Source organism: Lontra canadensis, unplaced genomic scaffold (genome assembly GCF_010015895.1).
Source record: "Lontra canadensis isolate GAN:19392208 unplaced genomic scaffold, GSC_riverotter_1.0 scaffold21, whole genome shotgun sequence".
Taxonomy (NCBI): domain Eukaryota; kingdom Metazoa; phylum Chordata; class Mammalia; order Carnivora; family Mustelidae; genus Lontra; species Lontra canadensis.
Window position 1 is genome coordinate 12,693,470 of NW_022631015.1, and position 24,593 is coordinate 12,718,062.

Here is a 24,593-nt window from a genome sequence, read left to right on the forward strand (position 1 = left end):
ATGGTAAAAGTCATCCCTTCAGCTCCTCTGGACCCTCCCCAAAATTGTGAAGAGGTCTGTCAGCCCACTAGGGTTCTTCCTGCCCAAGCATCCCAGGCAGCCCCTGCTCCCCTCTGCCTCCCGCACTCGCTCTGTGGCGTGCCAGTCCTCTCCCAGGATTCAGGAGTAAGCATGAGCACATACCTTGAAACTACACTCTTGTTGAGAGGTTGCTAATTCTTCATTTCCTCTTTCTCTGGAGTTGAGATTTACTATCACATGACTTTATAATCTGTAGTTTACTAAAAAGCTGTACTAACGATAAGTGGCTCATAAATTAAATAGAAGTAAAATTATTTTTGTTTTAGAACTTCTCTGAATTTTACATATTGCCCAGATCACCAAAGAGCAGACAACCGGAGCAGGAATTCCTTCTTACGGGTTTTCTCTTCTGTCTCCAACTGGCAGGAAACTCTTCAGGGGCAGAGCCAATCGCTGAATAAATAAATGTAAAGCAGTAACTGTAGACAGCATTTTGCTTTAACAAGTTTTCTTCTGGGGGTGCCTGGGTGACTCAGTGGGTTAAGCCTCTTGCCTTCAGCTCAGGTCATGATCTCAGGGTCCTGAGACTGAGCCCCGCATCGGGCTCTCTGCTCAGCGGGGAGCCTGCTTCCCCCTCTCTCTGTCTGCCTGTCTGCCTCTCTGTGATCTCTGTCAAAGTAAATAAAATCTTTAAAAAAAAGTTTTCTTCTGGGTGTATTTCCTTGCTTTAAAAATTAAATACTCTTGGATGTGTTATTTATACAGAAGTACCAGCTGGCTTCAACAATTCCGTTCACTCTGACTTCTTTGTCAATAGTTATTTTACATGTTAGGGAGGGAAGAGATTCTCCAAACTCTAACTGCGTAATTTCAAGGGCTCCCTCCTCTTCTGGGGGTGGCTTGGGTAGAGAACTAACTCACCACTCAGGCTTCTGCAGGTCCGACAGCTGAATCAGTCTTGAACAAAGGGCCTCCTCTCAATCACCGGTCTCAAACCCTACAACTGTCCAATCAACAGGAACCATTATGTGGCACAACAGGGCCCAGGGGCATTAGCTATTAGCCTTAGCCTGCCAGTTCTCCCATTCCAATGCTGGGTGGCAGAGTGCTCCCTAGAGCCCACCCACCATTTAAGGACTCATCAGGAAAACGCAGTCTGGCAAGACATCCGCAAGTATTCTCTCTTCTGGTAGGTAAATGCAGACATATTTTGTTCAATAATTTTCATTCTGACTGACACGGGGGGGGGGGGGGGGGTAAGGCTTTTATTGAAACCTATTTGGCAAGATGAAGCCTCAGAAAGCAGACAGCTTAAACAAGCATCGCATCAAGGAGAGAGCCGAATCGGAGTTGTCAACAAAAGGAAGTTCTTCTTTATTCCAGAAATAGCCTTAGAAAGGAACGAGCGTGGTGCTAATTAGAGAGGAGCGGGGCAGACTTGCCTATCAAAGCACCCACCCTCCCCGGCTGATGTGTGGAGAATGGGGAGGTACTGTTGGAATAACCTTTTTAACGGCTGTTCAGAGCTGAGCTCTGTACTTCTGTATAACTACAAGTTGCTGCTCCAAACACAACGTCACCAGGTATCTTAAACAACCTTACTGGGGAAAAAATGATGCTCTGAGCACCAAAGCAAGAACAGCCTTTTCCATGAGTGTAGCAGGCAGTGTCCCTGCTGAAGGTGGCCCAGCAGGCCACGTGCGCCGGAAGCCATCAGGCTGAGTGCACAGGGGTCCCACAGTGCTTGTGCCACAAGTCGACAGCCTTGCTCACAATCGCGTCCGAGCTGTCCTGGGGAATCTGCAGACAAGCAAAGCAGTCGTCGTGAAACCGCAAGTGTGTATAACTTCCTTCTCTCCCTCGTTCGCTGTGCCATAGCACTTATGTGTCCCCAACCCCATCAGAGTTCTCACGACTTGGCCGGGCAGAAAGCAATCGTGCGAAAGGCCACGGCCTGGATCTCTGTTTCACAGGCCACCAGAGGACACGCCAAGGAGCTCTGGTCAGACTGCCTGGGTTTCAAGCCTGCACTGCCCCGTGTGCCCCTGGGCAGGCTACCCAGGCTACCGGAGTTCAGATCCTGGCTCTAAAATGAGGCAGATGAAGCCACTCTTCCTAGGGCTGTTTAGGATTCCATGGGAGACCCCGTGAAGAATACTTAGCGGGGGCCCTGGCACTGTCAGCCTCGAACAGAGTGCTGAGGACTCTTGTATTCACCTCATGTTCACTGGTACTTACTATTTACTGAGCCACTATTCAAATGTTAATAGTGACCAATTAAAAAGAAGAGATTCTGGGTCCAGTGAAATTCATCCCGGCATAAATCTCCTCTACCTCTCTCCTGGTTAAGGGTATTCTAAGATACTCAGATTCATTTAGATCTTTCCCTGCACGCACTAAGTATACACTTACGAACATTAACAAACCCAACTGGGATTCTGCCAGAGATAGTAACAGCAATGAAAGGGCTTACAAAATCCCCAAAACATCAAGCTTCCTTTTCCACTAAGAAGGATTATTCGACCTCACATGACAGATCTCACCTCTTCCTTTTCTCAGCAAGCCTCCTGGTGGTCAGGCGATAAGACTGTGGTCTTGACACACACACTCCCAATAACAGTCTCACTACTCAGCCCGTCATCCCCCACAGAGAGGATGCAAATTATAACCCACAGACCAACTTTAAGCTAAATTTTTCCAAGGGGAAAAAGGGTTTCTTTAAAGGTAAAAATATCAAAGAAAGAATGTAATGCAGTAGGAAAATCTGGCTTGCTAAACGGACTTCCTTTCTAGATTCAAAATCAAATTTTAAAAAAAGAACACTTACATTTTCCAGAAACTTTGTTATCTTCTCTGCACTGTTCAGAGCCATTACTTTTATTTTAAAGGTCAATAAAATTTCCACAGCTACAAAAACTAGGATCTTACAGGATCCACTTACAACTTTATCCCAAACCCTACAAAAAAAAAAAAAAGAGAGAGAGATATAATAAAATTATTTGAGTTTGAACTTTGTTTAGCTAAACATCTCAAATTATAAAATTAAATCAAATTACTCTTGAAGTATAAACTTCAGAGAAAAGCTGTAATGAAATAATCATCAGAAAAGCAAAAACACAACAAATCAGCTATTTGAAACACATTTCACACACAATCAGCACTGCAAGGGAAAAACAAATGATCACTAAAGAGTACTTGCTCTTTAAGAGATCTACCAGACACCCATTCCCTAATGTTTTAAACCTGACATTTAAGGGAAGGAAAGTCTTAAACCAAAGTGTGGATTTTATTAATATTGTGTAATGCTAATCTAATCATTAAGTACTAAGGAATAACAAAAGCAGCATATGAAATGAGATCAATGCAATTTCATTTTCCAGTGGCTCAAATTCCTAAAACTTCTCCAGAACTAAAGGAACTAGGAGGCACCTGGGTGGCTCAGTGGGTTAAGTGCCAGACTTCGGCTCAGGTCATGATCTCAGGGTCCTGGTATCAAGTCCTGCATCAGGCTCCCTGCACAGCAGGAAAGCCTACTTCTCCCCTCTCCTCCCTGCTCATGCCCACTCTCGTTCTCTCTAACAAATAAATTTTTTTTTTTAAAAAGAGCTTAAGGGGCTAGTTAGGAATCTGCAACCACTCTAAAAAACCTATTCTGGTAATTCCTATTCCCCTTAAAGTTGGTGTTGCACTCTATGTGCTTAGTCATGCACGGTCTTGTGCTGTCTTCTGCATGTCACCTTTCTTCCCAACTACCTCATACAGTCTTGGGGTGGAGGGAGGAGGACTCTGAAATGCCAGCAATACGTCTGCAATGAATGAAAGCAGAGTGTGAGTCTCTGATCTCTCTGCCTGCCTTTAGCTACTTTAAAGATGTCACGATGGAACTAAGAAATAGGAAGATTTCCTCCAGATCAGGATCTACCACATTTCTGGAAAAGCCTAGACCAATATAAGCTCCTGGAGATGGCCTCAGACGTGAGCAGTGTACATCATCTAACAGACTGAGGGCCTTCAAGTTTTCTAATTGTATATTTTAATCTTTCTAGCATTAACATTAATTTGTATTCATGTTACATTAACATTACTAATTTCTGGCATTTCTAAGTGCATAAATAATAAGTCGAATCAAGTTGCTCTGTTGCCTGCCAGGGAAGTTAGCCTCAAATTACTGGTATTATCCTAAAGCAAATTCATACTCTGAAGGACAAGCACATGAGAAACCAGGATCCTCCTGTGCCTTCAGGCCTTGGGCCATCTCTGGAAGCGATACTTGCCTCTGTAAACTGGATTCAGGCAAGCACCCCGCGAAGCACCTCTTGAACCAGAGATCGTAAGGAAGTCTGGACAGCGCAGAACACGTCTTCAGATGACTCAGCAAACGGCTGTCTTCCAGATTCAAGTATTGTTCAAAAGCCTTTGGCTAATGATTAAACAGGAAGAGAGATTACTCGTTTCCTGTGACATAACATTACCCAATCTCACAGCCTGTGATGAACAAGACAAATCGAATGTACATGCTGAGCGCAGGCAAGCACTAGAAAACAAAACTTCGGACTCCTCCAAGTCACGCGTGACGCAAAGTTCCTAGGTCAGCCCTGACCAGAACAACCAGTGGGGTGGGACTGAGGGGTTTTCCAGGACAGCACCCAGCAAAACCAAACGGTTGTTCCCCCTAATGTTCCCCCTAACAGCACCAACAAGGTTCCACAGCCAAAGCAAAAGTCCAAAGCAAAATTCAATTGTTCTGGGGAACTAAGAAGGGCCCGTGACACTCCTGGCTGCTCCAAAACAGTACATGATACACAGGGAGAAGGGGAAAGAGTTAGACCAAAGAAACAGAGTGGTATCAAGTGGGGAGAGGGAGTCCAGAAGAATGTGACAAAAAGAGCTGGATATGAAAAGGGCCCACCAGTCCAGACCACATCTCTGCCAAGCACTACTGGGCACCACGCCAAAGACAGCCCTACGACAGAGACATCCAGAGGAGGCACTCAGTACCACGAGGGCAGGAGAAGTCTCAGGAGGTAGAGAAATCACATGGGGGGCACAAAGCACCTGGGTTCCATCTGGTAGCCTCTCCCATGAAAGGTTAAGCAGCAGCCAACTCTAGAAGCTAACCAAGCCAGCTCCAGACCAGCCAAACCCACCTGGCACAAGCTGCTATATTTAGGGTCCACTGGCCAAGAACGGCACCTGGGGGTCAAACCCTGAAGTCTGTATTCCCTATTCAGAAACACAAAATGACATCCCATATCACCTAAGCAAATGCAAATGTTTCTTTTACTAAATATCTGCATCTCGCCCAAAGAGGTAATTCCTCTTACAATGTTCGCTATAGCCAAACCCTATGCTACATACAGAAGAGTAAATGAAAACATACTGACATAATGTCCCCGCCTTCAGGGAGCATACAATCTGCTCAAGACAAACCTGTAATAAAGCTCTCGTGGGGTAAGCACCTGATGTTGGACACATCGAGGTGGGAATCCGAACCCAGGCCTTACAAGCCACGATTTCCTGGAGGTGACATCTGAGCCAGCTTACATGGAATGACGGGAGCTAGCCAGGCAGGGAGGCCCACATATTAATATTGGGCCCAGTTTTCCCCTCTTTCAGGGAGCTCTAATTTTTTCTGTTAAACCAACTTTCCTACACTATTAAATAATTCCTAGAGCTTCTCAAGAACACTCCATACAGCTCTCAAAAGCAGGAAATTTTCTCCAAAGTCCAAGTTGTCAAAGGGCTCTTGATCTCACCTTTCACCTCTAAAACCCTGTCTAGAATTCTGGTTGGTTCTGCCAGTGGAATGTTTTTTCACAAACTGACCTGGGTGAACACACACGCACACACGTTTACCTATTATGTTTCATAGCAAAGAAAATCTCACCCAAAAGTCAATACAAATAACAAGTAAGATAGAGATGAGTGTGGAACGCCTGGATGGCTCAGCCTCTGCCTTTGGCTCAGCCTCTGCCTTCGGCTCAGGTCATGATCTCAGGGTCCTGGGATCGAGCCCCGCATCGGGCTCTCTGCTCAGCAGGGAGGCTGCTTCCCCCTCTCTCTCTGCCTGCCTTTGCCTACTTGTGATCTCTGTCAAGTAAATAAATAATCACACATATATATATATAAAATTGCTGAATAACCAAGTGAATATCATGAGTTAAATGAAATGTTGAAGTATGCTAATCAACATCTTGATAATCACTCAATGTACATCTTCCTTCCACTCTTAAATTTTTCTAAATCTTTTCTCCTGATTTATAACATGTTCATTATAAGAAATCTCAAAAATGCAGTAAGGAATAAAGAAAGATATAAAGAGCCCTTAAACTCACACTACCCAGAGATAACTACTGATAATATACAGGTTGCATAGCACCCAACTATTTTCCAGTATATATTACATTACACCTCACATCAGGCTCCCTGCTCAGTGGGGAGCCTGTTTCTCCCACTGCAGCTCCCCTGCTTGTGCTGTGTCAAACAAATAAAATCTTAAAACAAAAAAGAACCAAAACAGATGAACATAGGGTGAAAGAGGGAGGCAAACCAAGAAACAGAATCTTAACTCCAGAGAACTGATGGTTCCCAGAGGGGAGTTGAGGGGATGGGTGAAACAGGCAATAGGGATTAAGAGTACAGTCACCATGAGGAGCACTGAGTAGTAACATATGGAACTGCTGAATCACTATATTGCACACCTGAAACTAATACAACACTGTATGTGAGCTATACCAGAATTAAAATTTTAAAAATCAATGAAAAAAATTTCACCCTTAAAAAAAAAAAGCCAAACTGAAGTTATCATCTATCTCTCACCTATCAGACTGGCAAAAATGATACACCATGTTGGCAAGGGAGACTGTAAGGAAATGCATCTCATTCACTGGTTGTGAGGATGAGGTCTATGAAGGGGAATTTGGAAATATCTAGCAAAATAACATATGCCTTTACCCTTTGATCCAGTCAACCTATTTCTAGAAAACATATCCCCCCAATATACTGGTAAGTAAATGAAAAGGTATATGCACAAAGCTATTAATCCATAACACAGTGTCTAATAACAAAAGACTGGAAACATCCTAAGTGGCCAATAGAGAACAGGTCAAATAAACAAAAGCATATACACAGAGTGGAGTAGTATGAAGCTGTGAAAAGGAATAAGGAATGGCTCTATATACAGTTGACCCTTGAAAAGGAGTTTAAACTACATGGGCCCATTGATATGTAAATGTGTTTTAATAAATACATGTACAGTACGATAAATGTATATTTTCTTCCTTATCATTTTCTCAATAACATTTTTTTTTCTCTAGGTTCCTTTATTATAGGAATATGGTCTGTAATACATAAAACATACGAAATATGTAATATGTGTTAATAGACTGTTTATGTTCTTGGTAAGGCTTCCAAGTCAACAGTAGGGTACAGTAATTAAACTTTCTAGGGAGTCAAAAGTTATACGTGATTTCCAACTGGGTGGGGGCTTAGCATCCCTAACTTCAGCATTGTTCAAGAGTCAACTGTACTATTTATGGCATGATTTCTAGCATGTATCAGGTGAAAACAGCAGGGTAGAGAAAAATGTGTTATCATATGCTATTACTAAATCTAACAAAGATAGTGAATATAAATATATAATGAATATATACTTTTTTAGTGGAAAGAGATAATATTTACATTGCTTTTAAGTTTTAGTATACAGCAAATGGTAGATGAGATTATATTTTACAGCTAAACTTTCAGGTTATTTCTAGTATTTCCATGACCCTCAAATTCTTACTTTATGAAGAAAACATAACAGAAGGCAAAACCTGACAAAAAAGAGACTTAACCACTCTGAGAGGAATTAATATTGAACTTAGGAAGAGGCTATTAGTAGTGTTTATTTAAAAAACATAAAAAAAAAAAAAAACCTCTTTAGGATAGCTTTTAAAAAGCAGACCAATGGCAATGAAAGAAAGTTCACTCACTTTAATGATTAAACACAATTAAGCCTGAGATGGCTTAAGGATGGTCTGCTCTGGAAAGAGATTAACCAGAGAGGCCGTCCAGGTCACAGTCTGAAGTTGGATCCTATTCTTGCCAAAGACAAGCCTCATCAGAGAGCAACATTTCCTAAAGCTTATAAGGAGAAGAGAAGCTGCGATGTAACCCTATCAATCAGAATATTATGACATAATAAATGTGTCACCACCAGAGTCTCATCTTCTTGTCATGCCAAAAACCCATTACTGCCCATTACATGTACATTTCCCTAGGATGATAAAACAAGCTATGCTTTGTGATAACCAATTTCGTTGGTAAAACCACAAAAACTCGAAAATGATAGACAAGATTATAAAAACTCTAAAATGAAGCTAGGAAGAAGGGATTCACTAACTACCGTAATAAAAATTTTATGGGAAGCTAAGAACAGCTTAAAGAGAAATGTTCACGTAAATCAGTAAATCAAATAGCAACAAAAAGGAAACTTAACTTTTCTTACACATTCTGAAGAACTTTAAAAAAACAACTTCATAACTACTTTAAACTATGTGCTAAGTACTATAATGTACATATTAAAATAAACCTCATGGGGCACCTGGGTGGCTCAGTGGGTTGGGCCTCTGCCTTCGGCTCAGGTCATGGTCTCAGGGTCCTGGGATTGAGCCCCGCATCGGGCTCTCTGCTTGGCAGGGAGCCTGCTTCCTCCTCTCTCTGCCTGCCTCTCTGCCTACTTGTGATTTCTCTGTCAAATAAATAAAATCTTTAAAAAAATAAATAAATAAAAATTAATTAATTAATTAATTAATTAAACCTTTTTTGAAGATGAAGAAATTAAGGTTTGGGGGCATTTAGTATTTTGCTGATTGAAAATTCATTTCCAAAAAGAAACTGGAGTTGAAGCAAAGCCAAGGCACTTTTGAAACAGAGCAATAATATGAAGGAATTTTCCTTACCACCTACCAAAACATATGAGGAAGCTATATTAAATAAATTATATGGTACTGACCCAGGAATAGACAAATAGCTTGATGGGGGAAAAGCCCAGAAAGAGATACAAATATATACAGAAATCTAGTATATGATAAAGGTGGCATTTCAAATCTGTGAAAAAAAGAATAAACCGACAGATAGTGTTAAGTGGTAGGTAGTTCTACTGCTTACTAACTGTGTGACCTTGGGCAAGTTACTTAACTGCTCTGTGCTTCAGTTTCCTCATCTATAAAAACAGAGAGGTGTGCTAAAATTAAGTTTTCATTAAAAAGTAAACTGCCTGGCATGAAACATGAGCTTAATAACATCAAACCAAAAGGGGAAGACGAGGAGGCTGACTGAAGGTTTACTGCAGTTAACAACAAAGAAACAAGGTCAACCCTGTGTCAATACCAATCACAAACACAAATCCCTCACAAATTAAAGGACTCAATTTTAAAATGTTTCAATATAGACGCATGTGGGTGGCTCAGTTAAGCCTTTGACTCTCGATTTTGGCTCAGGTCATGATCTCAAGGTTGTAGGATCGAACTCCGCTTTTGGCTCCATGCTGGGTGTACAGTCTGCTTAAGATGCTCTCTCCCTCTGCCCTCCCACTCAACCCCCACTCCTTCTTGCTTGAGCGTACTCTCCCCCCCTCTAAAAAAAAAATTTAAAAAACATATTAAGATAAATAAATAAATAAAATGTTTAAACATTAAAAGTTAGAGGAAAGTTTTTTAAAAACCTGCGTTTTAATTTGAGTTAGAAAGGGTTTCCTAACTCCAAAAAACAAAATATTGACAGATCTGATTAAATCAAAGCTTTGAAAATCTCTATACAACATCCAGGGAGAAAAGACTGCCAACATATGTAACACAGGATTAATATCCCGAGTATATCAAGAGTTCTTACAAAGAAAGAAAGATGCAAACAAGATAGAGAGGTGGACAAATAGAAATGACCAACAAAAATATGCAAAGCTGCTCAGCTTCACTAGAAAATAAGGATATGTAAACTAAAATAAGATACCACTTTCACTATCAGATTAACAAAAATTTAAGAAACTGATACCATCGAGTATTGGCAATGGAGTGGAAAATAGAAAATCTTATCTGTTGGGGGAAGCAAAATCAGTATGCCTTCCGGGTGAGCAGCCTAGCAATTAAAAACCTTAAATACATCTTTCAATGGAGCAATTCCCTAAAAGGGACCTGCCCTGCAGAAACACTCCTGTATATAGAAAGGCTCAGGCAGAAAGGCAAGCAGGCTGTCAACGTGGATCTGTCATATTAAAACATGGCAGAATTCTTAACAGGAAATAATATGAACACACTTTTAAAAGGGAAAAAACGTAGTTCTAAAGGAGTAGCTCTCAACCCTAGCCACATTTCAGAATCACCTGAAGCTTTTTTTTTTTTTTTTTAAAGATTTTGTCCATTTATTTGAGAGAGAGAAAGAGAAAGAGATCACAAGTAGGCAGAGAGTCGGGGAGAGAGAGAGGAGGAAGCAGGCTCCCCGCCGAGCAGAGAGCCCCATGCGGGGCTCGATCCCAGGACCCTGAGACCATGACCTGAGCCAAAGATAGAGGCTTAACCCACTGAGCCACCCAGGCGCCCCAACCTGAAGCTTTTTTAAAAAAATAGAATTCTGGGCCCCACCTACCCCCAGAGATTCTGACTTAATGGGTTTGGGTGGAGGAAAGGCACTGATAATTTGTTAAAAGTTCCCAGGTGGTTCTAACAGAAGTCAGGGTGGAATATTACTGATCTGCACAGACTTGGAAAGTGCTCCAAGACATCGAGTTTTTTTTAAAAAAAAAAAAAACAACTGTAGAGCTATATCAATGATCTCATATTTATGGGGTTTTTAAAGTTATACATACAAAAAATATAAGTCATTAAATGCATGTATGTGTATTGTGTACACATGTGCATATATGTATGTATGTGTGGAAGTGGCTGGATTCCACCCAACCTAATGTACATAAGACAGGCTAGGATATACACCCAGCTAATGACAGTGTTGACGTCTAAGAAAGTGGGGGATGAGGATGTACAGATCTATAGGAACACTGGATTCATCCAGACTAATACTCCAAGAATATACTTATTACTTGTGTTATCAAAAATAAAGGATTCTTTAAAAAAAAAAAAAAAAAAGTTCTTCAAAGAATCCAATCAAGAAATGGGCAGAGGACACAAAGAGACATTTCTGCAGACACATGAAAAAGTGCCCCACATCACTCGGCATCAGGGAAATACAAATCAAAACCACAATGAGATACCACCTCACACCAGTCAGAATGGCTAAAATGAACAAGTCAGGAAATGACAGATGCTGGTGAGGATGTGGAGAAAGGGCAACCCTCCTACACTGTTGGTGGGAATGCAAGCTGGTGCAGCCACTCTGGAAAACAGCATGGAGGTTCTTAAGAAAGTTGAAAATAGAGCCACCCTACCACCCACCAATCACACTACTGCGTATTTACCCTAAAGATACAAACGCAGTGATCCGAAGGGGCACGTGCACCCAAATGTTTATATCAGCAATGTCCACAACAGCCAAACTATGGGAAGAACCTAGATGTCCATCAACAGATGAATGGATAAAGAAGATGTGGTATATATATATACAATGGAATACTATGCAGCCATCAAAAGAAATGAAATCTTGCCATTTGTGAGGACTTAGATGGAACTAGAGGGTATTATGCTTAGCGAAATAAGTCAATTAGAGAAAGACAATTATTGTATGATCTCCCTGATACGAGGAAGTTGAGAGGCAACATGGGGTGTTTGGGGGGTAGGAAAGGAATAAATGAAACAAGATGGGATCGGGAGGGAGACAAACCATAAGAGATTCTTAATCTCACAAAACGAACTGAGGGTTGCCGGGGTCAGGGGGATAGGGAGAGGGTGGCTGGGTTATGGACATTGGGGAGGGTATGTGCTATGGTGAGTGCTGTGAAGTGTGTAAACCTGGAGATACACAGACCCGTACCCCTGGGGCTAATAATACATTGTATGTTAATAAAAAATTTTAAAAGTTAAAAAAAAAGTTCTTTAATCATATACTAGCAAAATGCTACAGAATATACTTCAATACTAAATAAGAAAAGCTAATTAAATCATGGTATAATCTGGACCTCTTGATCCAATTAAGCAAGTAACATTATGCTTCCATCACCAAGCTTGTCTTTATTGAAATCAACTAAGTGGATTAAATTTTAAAATTCTGAAAATCAAATTTTACGTAATTGAAATCTATAAAACACTCCTGTAACAGTGCTCTACAAAGCTAAAGGGTCTTCCTGCCAACCGCCCTGCTGACTGCAGTTATTAGCACAGGAATCCTCAGGGCTCCATCGACCTTCATCGGCGCCCCTCACCTGGCCCCGAAGCCACGATCTCAGTTACTGCTTTCAAGAGAATTTCCAAATGAAACAACTCAACGATTTAAGAAAAAAGACATTCATTTTTAAAGGAGAGAAATAAAGGGAAAAAACGAGAAAAACAGAATGGCAAAGAACCACTGGCTTGTGCTGAGGAAGCAGGTGCTACGCCTCTCTCTGCACTCCCAAGTCAGAGCATGGCAGCCTGCCGGCAGGCTGCCTCCCTCACAGCCGTTCACCTCTCCTTCACTAACAGAATCCGAGTTTAAAGATCACAACATGTCTGGCTAAAACAAAGCCACACCCCCATTTCCCAGCCTCTGCTGCAGACAGAGGTGGCCAGGGGCCACGGTCCTGCCACTAACAGATAGGCACAAGGAAAATCTGTCCAAGGGAGACACCCTTGACTGGCTGTTCCTTCTACTCCTTCACTTTTGTCTTTGCCCTTCCCTTCCTACCTGCCGAGAACACAGAGGTCATGGCTGTTGCTCCAGTATCCAGCTGGGAGTAAAAGAGGAAGGATCACACCTAAAAATGCTGGCCCAAAAGGACAGGAGCCTGGGTCCCCACTGACATCGTGGCACTGTGGCACCAGCTCTGGACTGCCTTACCTCTAGATTTCTGGTTACATGAGAGAAAAAAATAAAGCTTCAGACACTTGGGCTTTCCATTACATACAGCCAAATTCAAACCTTAACTAATTCAGAGAGGCAATTCTAGATAAAGCCAGTAGATTCTAGACCAGGATAAGGAAAGGAACAGGGGCTGCCAACTATGGCAATGCAGCAGGCCAAACCCAGCCACCACCACGCTTTCATTCACCGTCAGTGGCTGCTTCTGTGCAATAGTAGCAGAGCTGAGTGTTTGCAAGAGACACACAGAGACCATCTGGCCCACCAACCTGGACATATTTACTACTTGATCTTTTACGGAAAACACTTGTTGGCTCTTACCATAGAGGGTCCACTCGTAACTGTAGCAGCACCAGGAAGCACGGATATTTCCCCATCACCACTACTCACCCCTACCCGCCAAGAGCCAAAAAGAGCATCGCTTACCAGCTGGGGTAAAGACTCTCGGTACTTGTTATTTAACTGGTTCACGAAGGATCGGATGATCCAGTAACAGTCGACACTATCCTCTACCATCTCTTCCACGGCTTTGGCAATGGCGAGAAACACCTCATCTTCTGGCTCCTAAAAGACAGCAAATCTCTGGTAAAGGGAGGGAGCCAGCAGAAGGGAGGAATACATATTTCTTGCATAAACATGAGAGCTTACCCCCTAACTTTTGAAGACACCGCATTAATAAATCAAAGTGGAACCAAAAAGCACTCGGTCTGCCGCTAAAGAGAAGACCAGGGCAGAGAAAGGGGTGGGTAACCAAAGAAATCTATTTGGATCAGTGGTGCTTACGAATGTCCAGGTTTTAGACTAAGCAGATTTTTCCACCACTTAAGGTCATCAAAGGGAACATAAATCATAAGCGAGGTGCAGACTCTCTCCACCCAAAAGTATTCCCAAGGCTAAAAGAGAATTTCTTTCAAAAGTGTGTGATAGGGGCACCTGGGTGGCTCATTGGGTTGAAGCCTCTGCCTTCAGCTCAGGTCATGATCCCAGGGTTCTGGGATCGAGCCCCACATTGGGCTCTCTGCTCAGCGGGGAGTCAGCTTCCTCCTCTCTCTGCCTGCCTCTCTGCCTACTTGCGATCTCTATCTGTCAAATAAATAAATAAAATCTTAAAAAAAAAAAAGTGTGTGATAAACATCACAAAGAAATGGAGACATTTACAAAATATGGTAATTTATAAAAGTTCAATGATTCCAAAAGGACTAATAAAGCTTCTTAAAAAAAAAAGGCATTTTCTTTATTTCAAAGCATTCATATATACCTTTAGAATTTTGTCTTAAGCACCTGATAAGTTAAAATATCCCTAGAATCAGAATTTTAGGAATCAGAAGAATGGCATTTCTCAAACCTTGTGTCAACACTCAGAATATGAACATAAACCCACAAGTAAATTTCAACAAAGTAATCTTATAAAAACTGGAATCTACGTGGAAATCCATTTTGTTTTCAAACACCATATCTCACACAAAATTACATTTTCAGGGGCATGCAGGTGACTCAGCCAGTTAAGTGCCCAACTCTTGATTTCAACTCAGGTCATGATCTCAGGGTCACAGGATCGAGTTCCACACTGGGCATGGAGCCTGCCTGGGATTCTCTCCCTCTCCCTGTGCCTCTCCCCCAGCTCACGCACATGCACACATGCACAAGCGGTCTCTCTCTTTTAAGAAAAAAAAAAAAAAAAAGATTACATTTTCATCTAGGATTTAAAAGCTGAAGGACTTTGGGGTAAAAAAGGAAACTGAAAAGTATCTGTCTCCCTTAAAAGCTCAAATTAAATCAAGATTCCTATTTTTAAAAAACATTTCATTTTAGGCCTCCATTCAACTTAATATTCTATAAAATGTCCAAGAGTAACAGAACTATAATAGGAAACAAACTGAGGGTTGCTGGAGGGGACGGGGCAGAAGGACATTAAGGAGGGCACGTGATGTACTGAGCACTGGGTGTTGTACACGACTGATGAATCACTAAATTCTACCCCTGAAACCAATAACACACTATATGTTAAATTAATTCCAATACAAATTTTTATTTATTTATTTTTATTTTTTTATTTATTTGACAGAGATCACAAGTAGGCAGAGAGGCAGGCAGAGAGAGAGGAAGGGAAGCAGGCTCCCTGCTGAGGAGAGAGCCCGATGTGGGGCTTGATCCCAGGACCCCGAGATCATGACCTGAGCCGAAGGCAGCGGCTTAACCACTGAGCCACCCAGGCGCCCGAAAATACATTTTTCTAAACATTAATGTATGAGAGGAGGAGAGAGAAGGAAGAAAAGGGAAAGACCATCTCCCTTCTTGGACTCCCAGCCCATACTGGGCACTGTGCTGGGTACTCCTGAACGTGGCCTCTCACTGGCTCCAGGAGTCTGAGAAGCAGGGAAGAGAACCCACATCCTTGACTACGTTCCCAGCCCTGTGTGGAGCGCTGTCACGCACTCTGCTATGTACTAATACTAATGAGGCTGAGTGGGGCTTAATGACTGGGGAGTTACGAGGTGGCAGAACCAAAGCCAGCACTTTGATGGCACATCTGCCCAAGACGAGAAGGTTTCTGGGCGGGAGTATGGGTAAGCCAAGTAGGGATGAGGTGAAAACCCTAACCTATTATTTAGATTTCTTGAACTAACAGGTAATCTAACCCAATTTAATACGCAACTTAAGAACTTGCAGAGTATCACCAACTGCGCTCTGCCGGAGATAAGCAAAATTTACAGACTACTCAGACTTCCAATTATTTTCAGGGCCAGTCTCTTGATAAACTTAATACGAGTGGACAACCTCAGATCTGTCCATGGGAGCCACATCATTCACTTCAAAAGCAAGAACAAGTCAAAACTCTAAGTGCTATATGGGTAGGCTGCCAACTGCAATAAAAGTTTCAGGGCACCTGGGTGGCTCAGTCAGTTAAGTACCTGCGTTCGGCTTGGTTCATCACCCTGGGGTCCTGGGATCGAGCCCCGCATCGGGCTCCCTGCTCAGGGGGAGTCTGCTTCTCCCTCTCCCTCTGACCCTCCCCCCAGCTCATGCTCTAATAAATGCAGTCTTTAAAAAAAACAATTTTTATAGAATAGCACAGCTTGCAGATAAATCCTGATACTGAGCAATCAGTTTCAGCCACATACACAAAAAGTTAAAATTCCTATAATGAACATTAAACTGCAAAAAAATAGCCAAAGCTCAAGAGCTATAATCACTCATTTGCCTGAACTTCCACTCTCCCCTTTATGAGCAGCAAGTAGTCCAAGTAAACAGAGTTAAGGGTTTGTAGAAGAGGAGAAGCTTAAAAACAGGTTGGGCCCTGTCGGGCTGAGGCCAAGGACGGTCAAGGCAAAGGAGGTGGCCCACTGGCCTGTAGGCAAGAGCCAAGAGGTAGCTGGCACTACTACTTACAACCAGAGGAATGAGCAAAGAAGTGACTGTACTAAGGGGAGCCTTCTCGTATTTGCCGCTGTCAGACAGGAAGGGGCAAACATAGAAGGGTGAGGGCAAGAAGAACCTGCGGTGCTGGACTGTGATCAGAGGGATCAGCATGAACAGAGGCTTTTTCACACTCAGAGATAAAGAGACAGATAGACATAGGTCTGTGAACGTACACGATTCTATATATTTGCAGAATGTATATGTATTTCCTAGCTCTGCTGACTGACAGGCCTTAGAAGCAACACCACACCAGAACCAACATGCACATCTAGTTCCTTGTTCTTCATTTCTAAAGACCAAACTTTATTAAAAACAGAAATGGCTTGATTTTAGGATCAAGGCAGAAAAGGTACAAGATGGGCTATGGAAATGTTCAAGGATGGGAAGTTGTTATAAAGACACAGAGGAGAGCCACTGAATGTTTCTAAAGTGGGGCACCTGGGTGGCTCAGTCAGTTAAGCATCTGCCTTCAGCTCAGGTCATGATCCTGGGGTCCTGGGATCAAGCCCTGCATCAGGCTCCCAGCTCCATAGAGGAGCCTGCTTCTCCCTCTGCCTGCTGCTTCCCCTGCTTGTATACTCTCTCAAATGAATCAAAATCAGAAAGAAAGAAAGAAAGAAAGAAAGAGAAAAGAAAAGAAAGAAAAAAAGTTGGCTTCTAAGGCAAAATACGATGCTAAGGCCAGCAGGACAGAACAATCTAGAGCTGAACCAAGTGTTCAGCTAAAGTACCACTAACCAGTGGAAAGGAGGGACTTCGAGGCAACTTCCCAGACTCCAGCTGATACATGCGGAGATAGACTTCAACCGGAGGTGTGGCATCGCTGACAAGGCGAACAACCTCCAGGGCATGAAGGACATCACAGTACTGCTCCTTGCGATACAGCATCACCTGGGCATGGGACTCGTGGTGTGGAGGCAGGATTCCTACACAGAGACCGACGGGGGAAGAAAAATGGGCAAAATACTGAGACACAGACCCAAATCCCTCGATTACAGAGAACCACAGTGAGACTGGAATCACACGGAGAGTTAGTTACCACACGGATTCTGTTTTACAAGTTCTCTTATAAAACAATCTTGAATTTTAAGTACTATCAATATTTGAATGTCATCTGCATCACTGATATTTAAGAGAAATGAAAGGGCATCATAAAGCCCTTGAATAAGTGTACCATCCAAACAGTAACCACATCAATTATCATAATGAACTCGCTCAATTTATGATTGCTGGCCTGGGGTCTCCCTCGGCTCCTACAGACATATCTCCAGGTTTTGCACTTGGCCCCTGCTATGGACCAAACTGTTTTCCCCCAAAATTCATAAACTAAAGCCCCAAGCCCAGTGTTCCAAATGAAGACAGGGCCAATAAGGAGAGATTAAGGTTAAATGAGGTTGTGATCCAACAGAGCTGGAGCCCTTCTAAGAAAAGGAAGACATCCCCGATCTGCGGTCTCACTCGCTCTGCAATGTGGGGACAGAGTGGGCAGGTGACCATCTACAAACCAAGAAGGGAGGCCTACAGCACCAACAACCAAAGCAGCCAGCACCTTGATCCTGGACTTCTCAGCCTCCAGAATCATGAGGATATAAACTACTGTTGAAGCCCTCTGGTCCGGGGTATTTAGTAACGCTGCCCAAGCTAACAACACGGGCCTCTCATCTCAGAGCCACCGACAACTCATCAAATCCTTCTCTTCCACAACAAGCAAACAGCCTAGCTTCAGGACCACAGAAATCTCTCATTTTCGCTGATGAAGCCATCTTACATTACATTTGATGCCATTTTATGCTCATTAACCCATTTAAACCTGTTTACCCGGGAGGTTCTGGGGGCAAAAACCTACCTTTTTTTTTTTTTTTTTTAAACAAACAAATGGCATGGAAAAAGCCCAGTGTAAAGAGAACAGGACAGGCTTTCAGTCTAGTCCCAGGTCTGATGACACCAGGACTCTCACAAATTTCTCTCTGGAAACTTGTTTCCTCAGCTGTCAGAGGTGGGAAATGGAATGGATAATGTTCTTTGTACAACACTAGCCCCAAAAGTCCACATGAGAAAAAGGGTACGAAGGACCAAACAGATTTGCAAAATGTGACAATGAATTCTCAAGGCTCTAAGTTCTGCTATAAAGGAAAACATCTTAGGGGCACCTAGGTGGCTCAGCTGGTTGAGCGCCCAACTCTTGATTTCAGCTCAGGTCATGATGTCAGGCTCCACGCTCAGCACAGAGTCTACTTGGGATTCTTTCTCCCTTTCCCCACCTCTGCCTGCACACACATGTGCACACACGTGTTCTCACTCTCTAAAATGAATAAATAAAATCTTCTTTAAAAACCCTCTTATTTATTCCAGCCTCATTAAATTTAGCAAGACTGTATAGGAATACGGACTCTGGAGTCAAAGCTCCTGGGGTGGAACTCTAGCTCTACAATTAACTGGCTGGATGATGGTCAGCAGTTTAGTCTCCCTATGCCTTAGCTTCTCCATCTGAAAAATGAGACTAATAATCCCTACCTCAGTTGCTGTAATGACTAAAAAATTAATATACATAAAGTACCTAGGAAGTACACAACACATACTAAGCTAGTATAAGTATTAGCTGTACATATGACTAAGGATAACTCCTTGGTATAAAACACAGATCCAATATTCTAAAGAATATTTTGGAAAACAGAAGTTGGATGAGCTCAAAAGACTTAAGCTAACATGATGCCATGTTACCATTAGAACCTAACTCACCTAAATGTTCTCTGTCCTGACAAAGTTTTATCTACTTTAGCTTTGCAGTTCTGTGCCAGGCTTCTGGAAAAGCCAAGGGAATACACTAAAATGTCCTCCAAATCTGGGCTAATAAAGATTAAACAGCTGTAATTCAACCCTCCTCATACTATTAGAGGCAGCACAGTGCTTCCCATGTTAAGCCTCAAAGTAAGAGCTAGTTCTAAAACACTTTTTTTTTTAATATTTTATTATTTATTTGACAGAGATCACAAGTGGGCAGATAGAGAGAGAGAGGGAGAGAGAGAGGGGAGGAAACAGGCTCCCTGCTAAGCAGAGAGCCCGATGCAGGGCTAGATCCCAGGACTCTGGAATCAAGTTCTAAAACACTTCTTTCCGATATTTACCTAAAATATATCAGGAAGCAGGCCTGACAAAGTCCCTGAGTAATCAACACCTGTGCTGGGAAGAGTTAGCTTGTCTCCTACACAGCACGGCAGGTCCAAATCTCTAGTGTCTTTACTACAAAATAACAAAGACTTACCTGATAAAGACAAGTGGGAAAAACAGAGGTGATAAATGAAGTCTAGGCACTTACAAAGTGTCACAAAGTAAAACTGTACATCTCCCATGAATCCACTGCTATTATTAACTCTTAAGACATAGTATTTCCGGGGCACCTGGGTGGCTCAGTGGGTTAAGCCTCTGCCTTCGGCTTGGGTCATGATCTCAGGGTCCTGGGATCCAGCCCCGCATTGGGCTCTCTGCTCAGCAGGGAGGCTGCTTCCCCCTCTCTCTCTGCCTGCCTCTCTGCCTACTTGTGATCTCTCTGTCAAATAAATACATAAAATCTTAAAAAAAAAAAAAAAAAAGACATAGTATTTCCCAACAGAAATACAAAGAATTGACACTACCACCTAAAAGACATCCCTGGAAGGCATTTTTTTTTTTTTTTTTGATGGCCACCAGAAACACCAAGATTGAAGAAAAAAATGCTCAGGGAAAAACTAAAATAGTTGATACTTGCTCTCTAGACTTGAACTGGACGGTGGCCCACCAGAAACACAAATGCACAAAGACTGCCAGAACACACAACAAAAAAAGGGGATCATACAGTGCTTTCTAATATGGGTTGTACTCCCCCCACTGCCTCCACATTACATCATCAGACTCAGGACTACAGATTTCTCAAGTCCTGAAAATGCATTTTGGAAAGAAAATGAGGTCTACTGTCTCTCCTACTTCAAATGGGCTCTACCAGCCTAAGCTCAAATCCTAGCTCTGCCACTTGCAGACTGCCAGGCCTCAGGAAAATTATCTAGCCTGTGGTCTTTGTCCTCATCTGTAAAACTGGGATGTTAATACCTATCTCACAGCAGAATTCTAGGAGTACTCTCATTTTTTTTTTTTTTTTCCAAAGAAAGGAAGAAAAGGAGCATGGTAATGGCTGGATGTTATATGCATCAGCAGGCTCAGCAATCACAGGAAAAGATCCTTGGCTCAAAAGGGATGCTGCCAGTCCCTTGTGGCACCTAATACACTTCTTCTACAGAAACTGAGCAGGTTCCTTTCTTCTTCTCCCTCGGCCACTCATCACGGAAATGTATCCATCTGTGCTTTCTAGGAAGTTAAAACTCTTCGTTTCTTTCTGAGAGCACTCATTAGGAAGCCAGACCTCTGCAGCTGGGAATCACAGCGATAACGTGTTGAGAGCTTCCACCTCAGTCTAATTTATCTCAATAAGCTCATTTTACAGGTGCACAAGCCGAGACCCAGAGGGGTCTTCCTCGGGGTTACCGAGGTGATGGTAAAGGCTAGACCAGTTTCTTCTCCAATACGATGCTCTTCCCACAGTTAGTTTCAGCAACACACGTTACTTTCCCTTCTGTCGTGACTAAACGGACATTCTTAGAGTCCTACTGAATGTATGGCTACTGAAGTCACCTTCATAAACATACATGTTCATGGTGAGCAATAATTCAGTCTCCTGAGAGTAGACCTGATATGCAGTAAAGGGCCTAAAAATCCTCTTTTTTCTGACTGATAAGATGGCAAATATCCCCTCATTCAACACTTTTGAAGATAAGCCTTCCAACCGTTGATCTCATACCTAGAAGCACCTTCCATACCAGCGCACGATACATGGACGGGAGAGGGAACCTCTGACTGAAAGTACAAAGTTTCTCAATATCTAGACAAAGGAAAAAAAATTAGTTAGAAGCTTTTTATGATGATCACAAGAAAGTGCATTTCATTTTTTAAAAATCGAAGTAGAGTAACATTTCTTCAGAAGAATTCTACTCTGGTCAGTGAATCTGGGAAATGCAACGCTGGTCTGATTTCTAGCCCAGGTGTTCCAACTAGCTATTTAAAAACAATCAGTGCCTCAATGTGTAGGTGATGCTTTCTGCATATATTACTACATTCCCTACAACACGAGCAGTAGGTACTATTTATAGAATTTATTTCATTTAATCCATACTGCAAGCTTGTTGGGCGCAGCAATTGGGGCACTTAGGTGGTTCAGTCGGTTAAGTGTCCAATTCTTGATTTCAGCTCAGGCTGTGATCTCAGGGATGTGGGATCAAACCCGGAGTCAGGCTCCCTGCTCAACGGGGAGTCTGCTTCTCTTCCACCCCTCCTCCTCCTCGCCCATGCTTTCTTTCTCTCTCTCTCTCTCAAATAAATAAAGATTTCTCTTAAAAAAAAAAAAAAGCAGAAACTGAAGCTCCAAGCAATTAAGTGACTTCAGTTAGTATACCTAGTGAGTGGCATGGCCAGCCCTCAAATCTCTACATTTTCCAGCAAACAACACTCAACGGTCTTGGACCTCAGATCCCCCTACTTGTGAATAATTCCAGACATACTTTAAACACAGACTGTCTAGTGAGGATCAAAGATCAGGTGGGAAATGGTTTTGAAATTTTAAAAGCATTCTACGCATGTAAATTTTTATCTATGGATCAGTTTATTTTACTCTAGTCAACAGAACAGACCTTATTATTACTACGAAGAAACTAAAATGTCAATAAATAACATAGTCCCAGTATTTCCATAGAGGAAAAATCACGGCCAAGAGTTGTTGTGAATTTACCCAGAAGCTAGTAACACCTCTGAAAACTGAGGAAAAGAAATACATGGGAAATATGAGGAAAAAAAAAAGCACCACTGACTTCCTGAGACATCTGACTTGGACTTGGCAAAATATAAGCTTGAAAAATCCATAACTTCTCCCAAAATACACTATTCACCTGTCATCCTAGCACTAAAAAAATACAGCAGGTAACAAGTACTTCTGAATGTCTTTTAAGATAGCATTTCTTTCCGGACAGCTGGGATGACTAAAACCCAACCACCTTAATTTAGCTTGTAAAACTCACCCAGCCGGTCATCTTTTAGGAGAATTTCCAAGGATTTCTTTTCTTCAACTCCACGAAACCCCACTTTCTCATAATATACTGAACGGAAGTTTCTCTGAGAGTCCTCAGTCATGTTTCATTCTTGGGAGAAAGAGAAAGATCAGAGGGGGGGGACAGAGTGAGCTTAAAAACAAAGAATGAAGAATTGGGACTTTTCCCAATGATTTTCTGCAACTTCTCCATGAATTCAATATACTAAAACAAACTGGCTGCCCTTGCATAGGAGTCAACATGAAATATCTCCTTTTAAACAACTACCACCACCTCACCTATGCTCCTTGGCCAAAAACCAACACATAAAACTAAAGTCCTCTGAGCTGTTAGATTTCACACGGTACAGGCACTAGAATTACTACTTATGGGAGTTCCTAGCCATTATACATGCTCAAAGAAAAAAAAAATAGTGAAATATGAAGATAGACAAGATGTCATGCAAAAGGGGTTACCAAACAGTATCCACTGCGATTCTGTTTTACAATTATTATGCATTAAAAAATTATACTATATGCTAAAATGTTGGCAATGACTTATCTTTAGGTAATAGGATTCCAGGTGACTTCAATCTTTTGCTTAGCCATATTTTTGAACGGGCATTTTGTAAAATGAAAACTAAGCTATCAAGTAAAAGGCCGTAAGTCCCTCACTTTTAAACACAATATTATCGAATGCAATTACCAAAATTCAGAACCCACCACAGATTAACAGCACTGAACTGTAAAGGAGAAGAGGGGCAAGAACATTAGCCTGTCCTCGAGTGATGCCATAAAGCTGGAGGCAGAATAATGACTTAAAATCTGGCATCAGAATTCAAAAAGCTGAGCGGTCTCTGGTTCTTTCACAATAAACTTCATAAAACAGAGTTCATAAAATAAAGTTCATAAGACTGGCAGCAAGTCATCAGGAAAAGGTCAAATCGGGTTGGCATTTTAAGAATAAAATGAATGTAACCCATTTTTCAGGAAGTACTGCAGGCTTGACTCAAATGCTTAAAACGTCGAAGCAAAAGAAAAAAAAATATATGTAACATATATACATATATATAATCCTCAGGTTTTAGAAATCCTGAGAAGTTCCAGACAGCCACAGTCTGATTGAAAAGATACGCTCTGAGCCCCTTCTGTCACAGGAAAGAGGAGGAATGGTTTAAAATGAGAAATTCTAAAGAATTCTGAGCTTTGAGGACCAAACTTTTTTTTTTTTTTTTAACACAAAATCAAAGCACTAAAACGCTAAATGAATTCGGGGACTCATTTAAAAGCGGCCGCCAAACAGCTGCAGGGGGATGCGATGCCCGTTGCCTAAGAACGGGCCATTCTCGGATTGCACGACAGCGACAGCGGCGCATAGGTCCTGGAGGAAATTCTGTCAGTGACACTCCGGCCCCTGACCGTCCACTTCAGGAAATGCAAACGACCCCAGGTCCCATTCTCCCTATCACGCTTCACCTCTAGTAGTGGAAACCACACCCGGGTTGACACTAAGCGGAAACCAGGCCCAGCGCGCTGACCGGCCGGCGGGCAGGAGGGCGACGTGAGGGCCGCCAAGGACAGGGACGCGCCCCCACGAGAGCCCCCGCGGTGAAGGGAGGCAGCCCGCCGCCAGCGCCCGGGAAGCCCGCGACCCACAGCCACCGCCGCCGCCGTGACGTACTTACGCCGTGACGTAAGTACCCGCCCGAGGGGCGGTGCCGAGAGTGCGCGTGCGTACAGAGCATGCGCAGAAGCTCCTCTCTCGCCGGGAGACTGAGACTGTTGAAAGAGCCGAAGCGTCTGGGGTGGGAGGCTAAGGTCCTCATACCGCGGCGCACGCCTCCTCCGCCCTCTAACTCCTCGGGTCCACACCTGGTCTGGAGAATCTCTCTACCCCCCTATTCCCTCTGTCCTGGCGGTGACTGTTTGGGACGCTCACTCCTCCAGGGTTGTAAGGTCCCCGCCTGCGGGAGACCTTGGAGCCCAGGACGATGCACCACCCCACCCCCGCCACAAGCTAGCTGTCTGCAGTGGAAGACTCCTGTTTGGATTCTTTATTCCC

General features: G+C 42.7%; 1 protein-coding gene across 2 annotated transcripts; it reads right to left on the bottom strand.

Annotated features, from left to right (window-relative positions):
• Window positions 1-1,367: 1,367 nt before the first annotated feature.
• On the bottom strand, window positions 1,368-24,181 carry TBC1D7 (TBC1 domain family member 7). 2 transcript variants are annotated; one of them, XM_032861584.1, is made up of 8 exons: window positions 24,008-24,179; window positions 22,524-22,643; window positions 21,254-21,334; window positions 17,164-17,351; window positions 13,432-13,569; window positions 4,296-4,441; window positions 2,849-2,978; window positions 1,368-1,821 (listed from the first exon to the last, which is right to left on the bottom strand). In XM_032861584.1, exons 2-8 carry the CDS (start codon window positions 22,633-22,635, stop codon window positions 1,735-1,737), a joined length of 882 nt encoding a protein of 293 aa, XP_032717475.1. In that variant the 5' UTR covers window positions 22,636-22,643; window positions 24,008-24,179; the 3' UTR covers window positions 1,368-1,734. The 2 variants fall into 2 exon arrangements, with proteins under 2 accessions (XP_032717475.1, XP_032717476.1); XM_032861585.1 differs by lacking the exon at window positions 21,254-21,334 and having other exon boundaries at window positions 24,008-24,181.
• Between the last annotated feature and the right edge of the window lie 412 nt (window positions 24,182-24,593).

Excerpts from the sequence above, each read along its gene's own strand:
- TBC1D7 (XM_032861584.1), bottom strand. The coding sequence starts at position 22,635 with ATGACTGAGGACTCTCAGAGAAACTTCCGTTCAGTATATTATGAGAAA. Across the intron at positions 21,335-22,523 it reads CCTAAAAGATGACCGGCTGG|ATATTGAGAAACTTTGTACT; the intron begins GTGAGTTTTACA and ends TCCTTTGTCTAG. Across the intron at positions 17,352-21,253 it reads GGTATGGAAGGTGCTTCTAG|GAATCCTGCCTCCACACCAC; the intron begins GTATGAGATCAA and ends GTCTCTGTGTAG.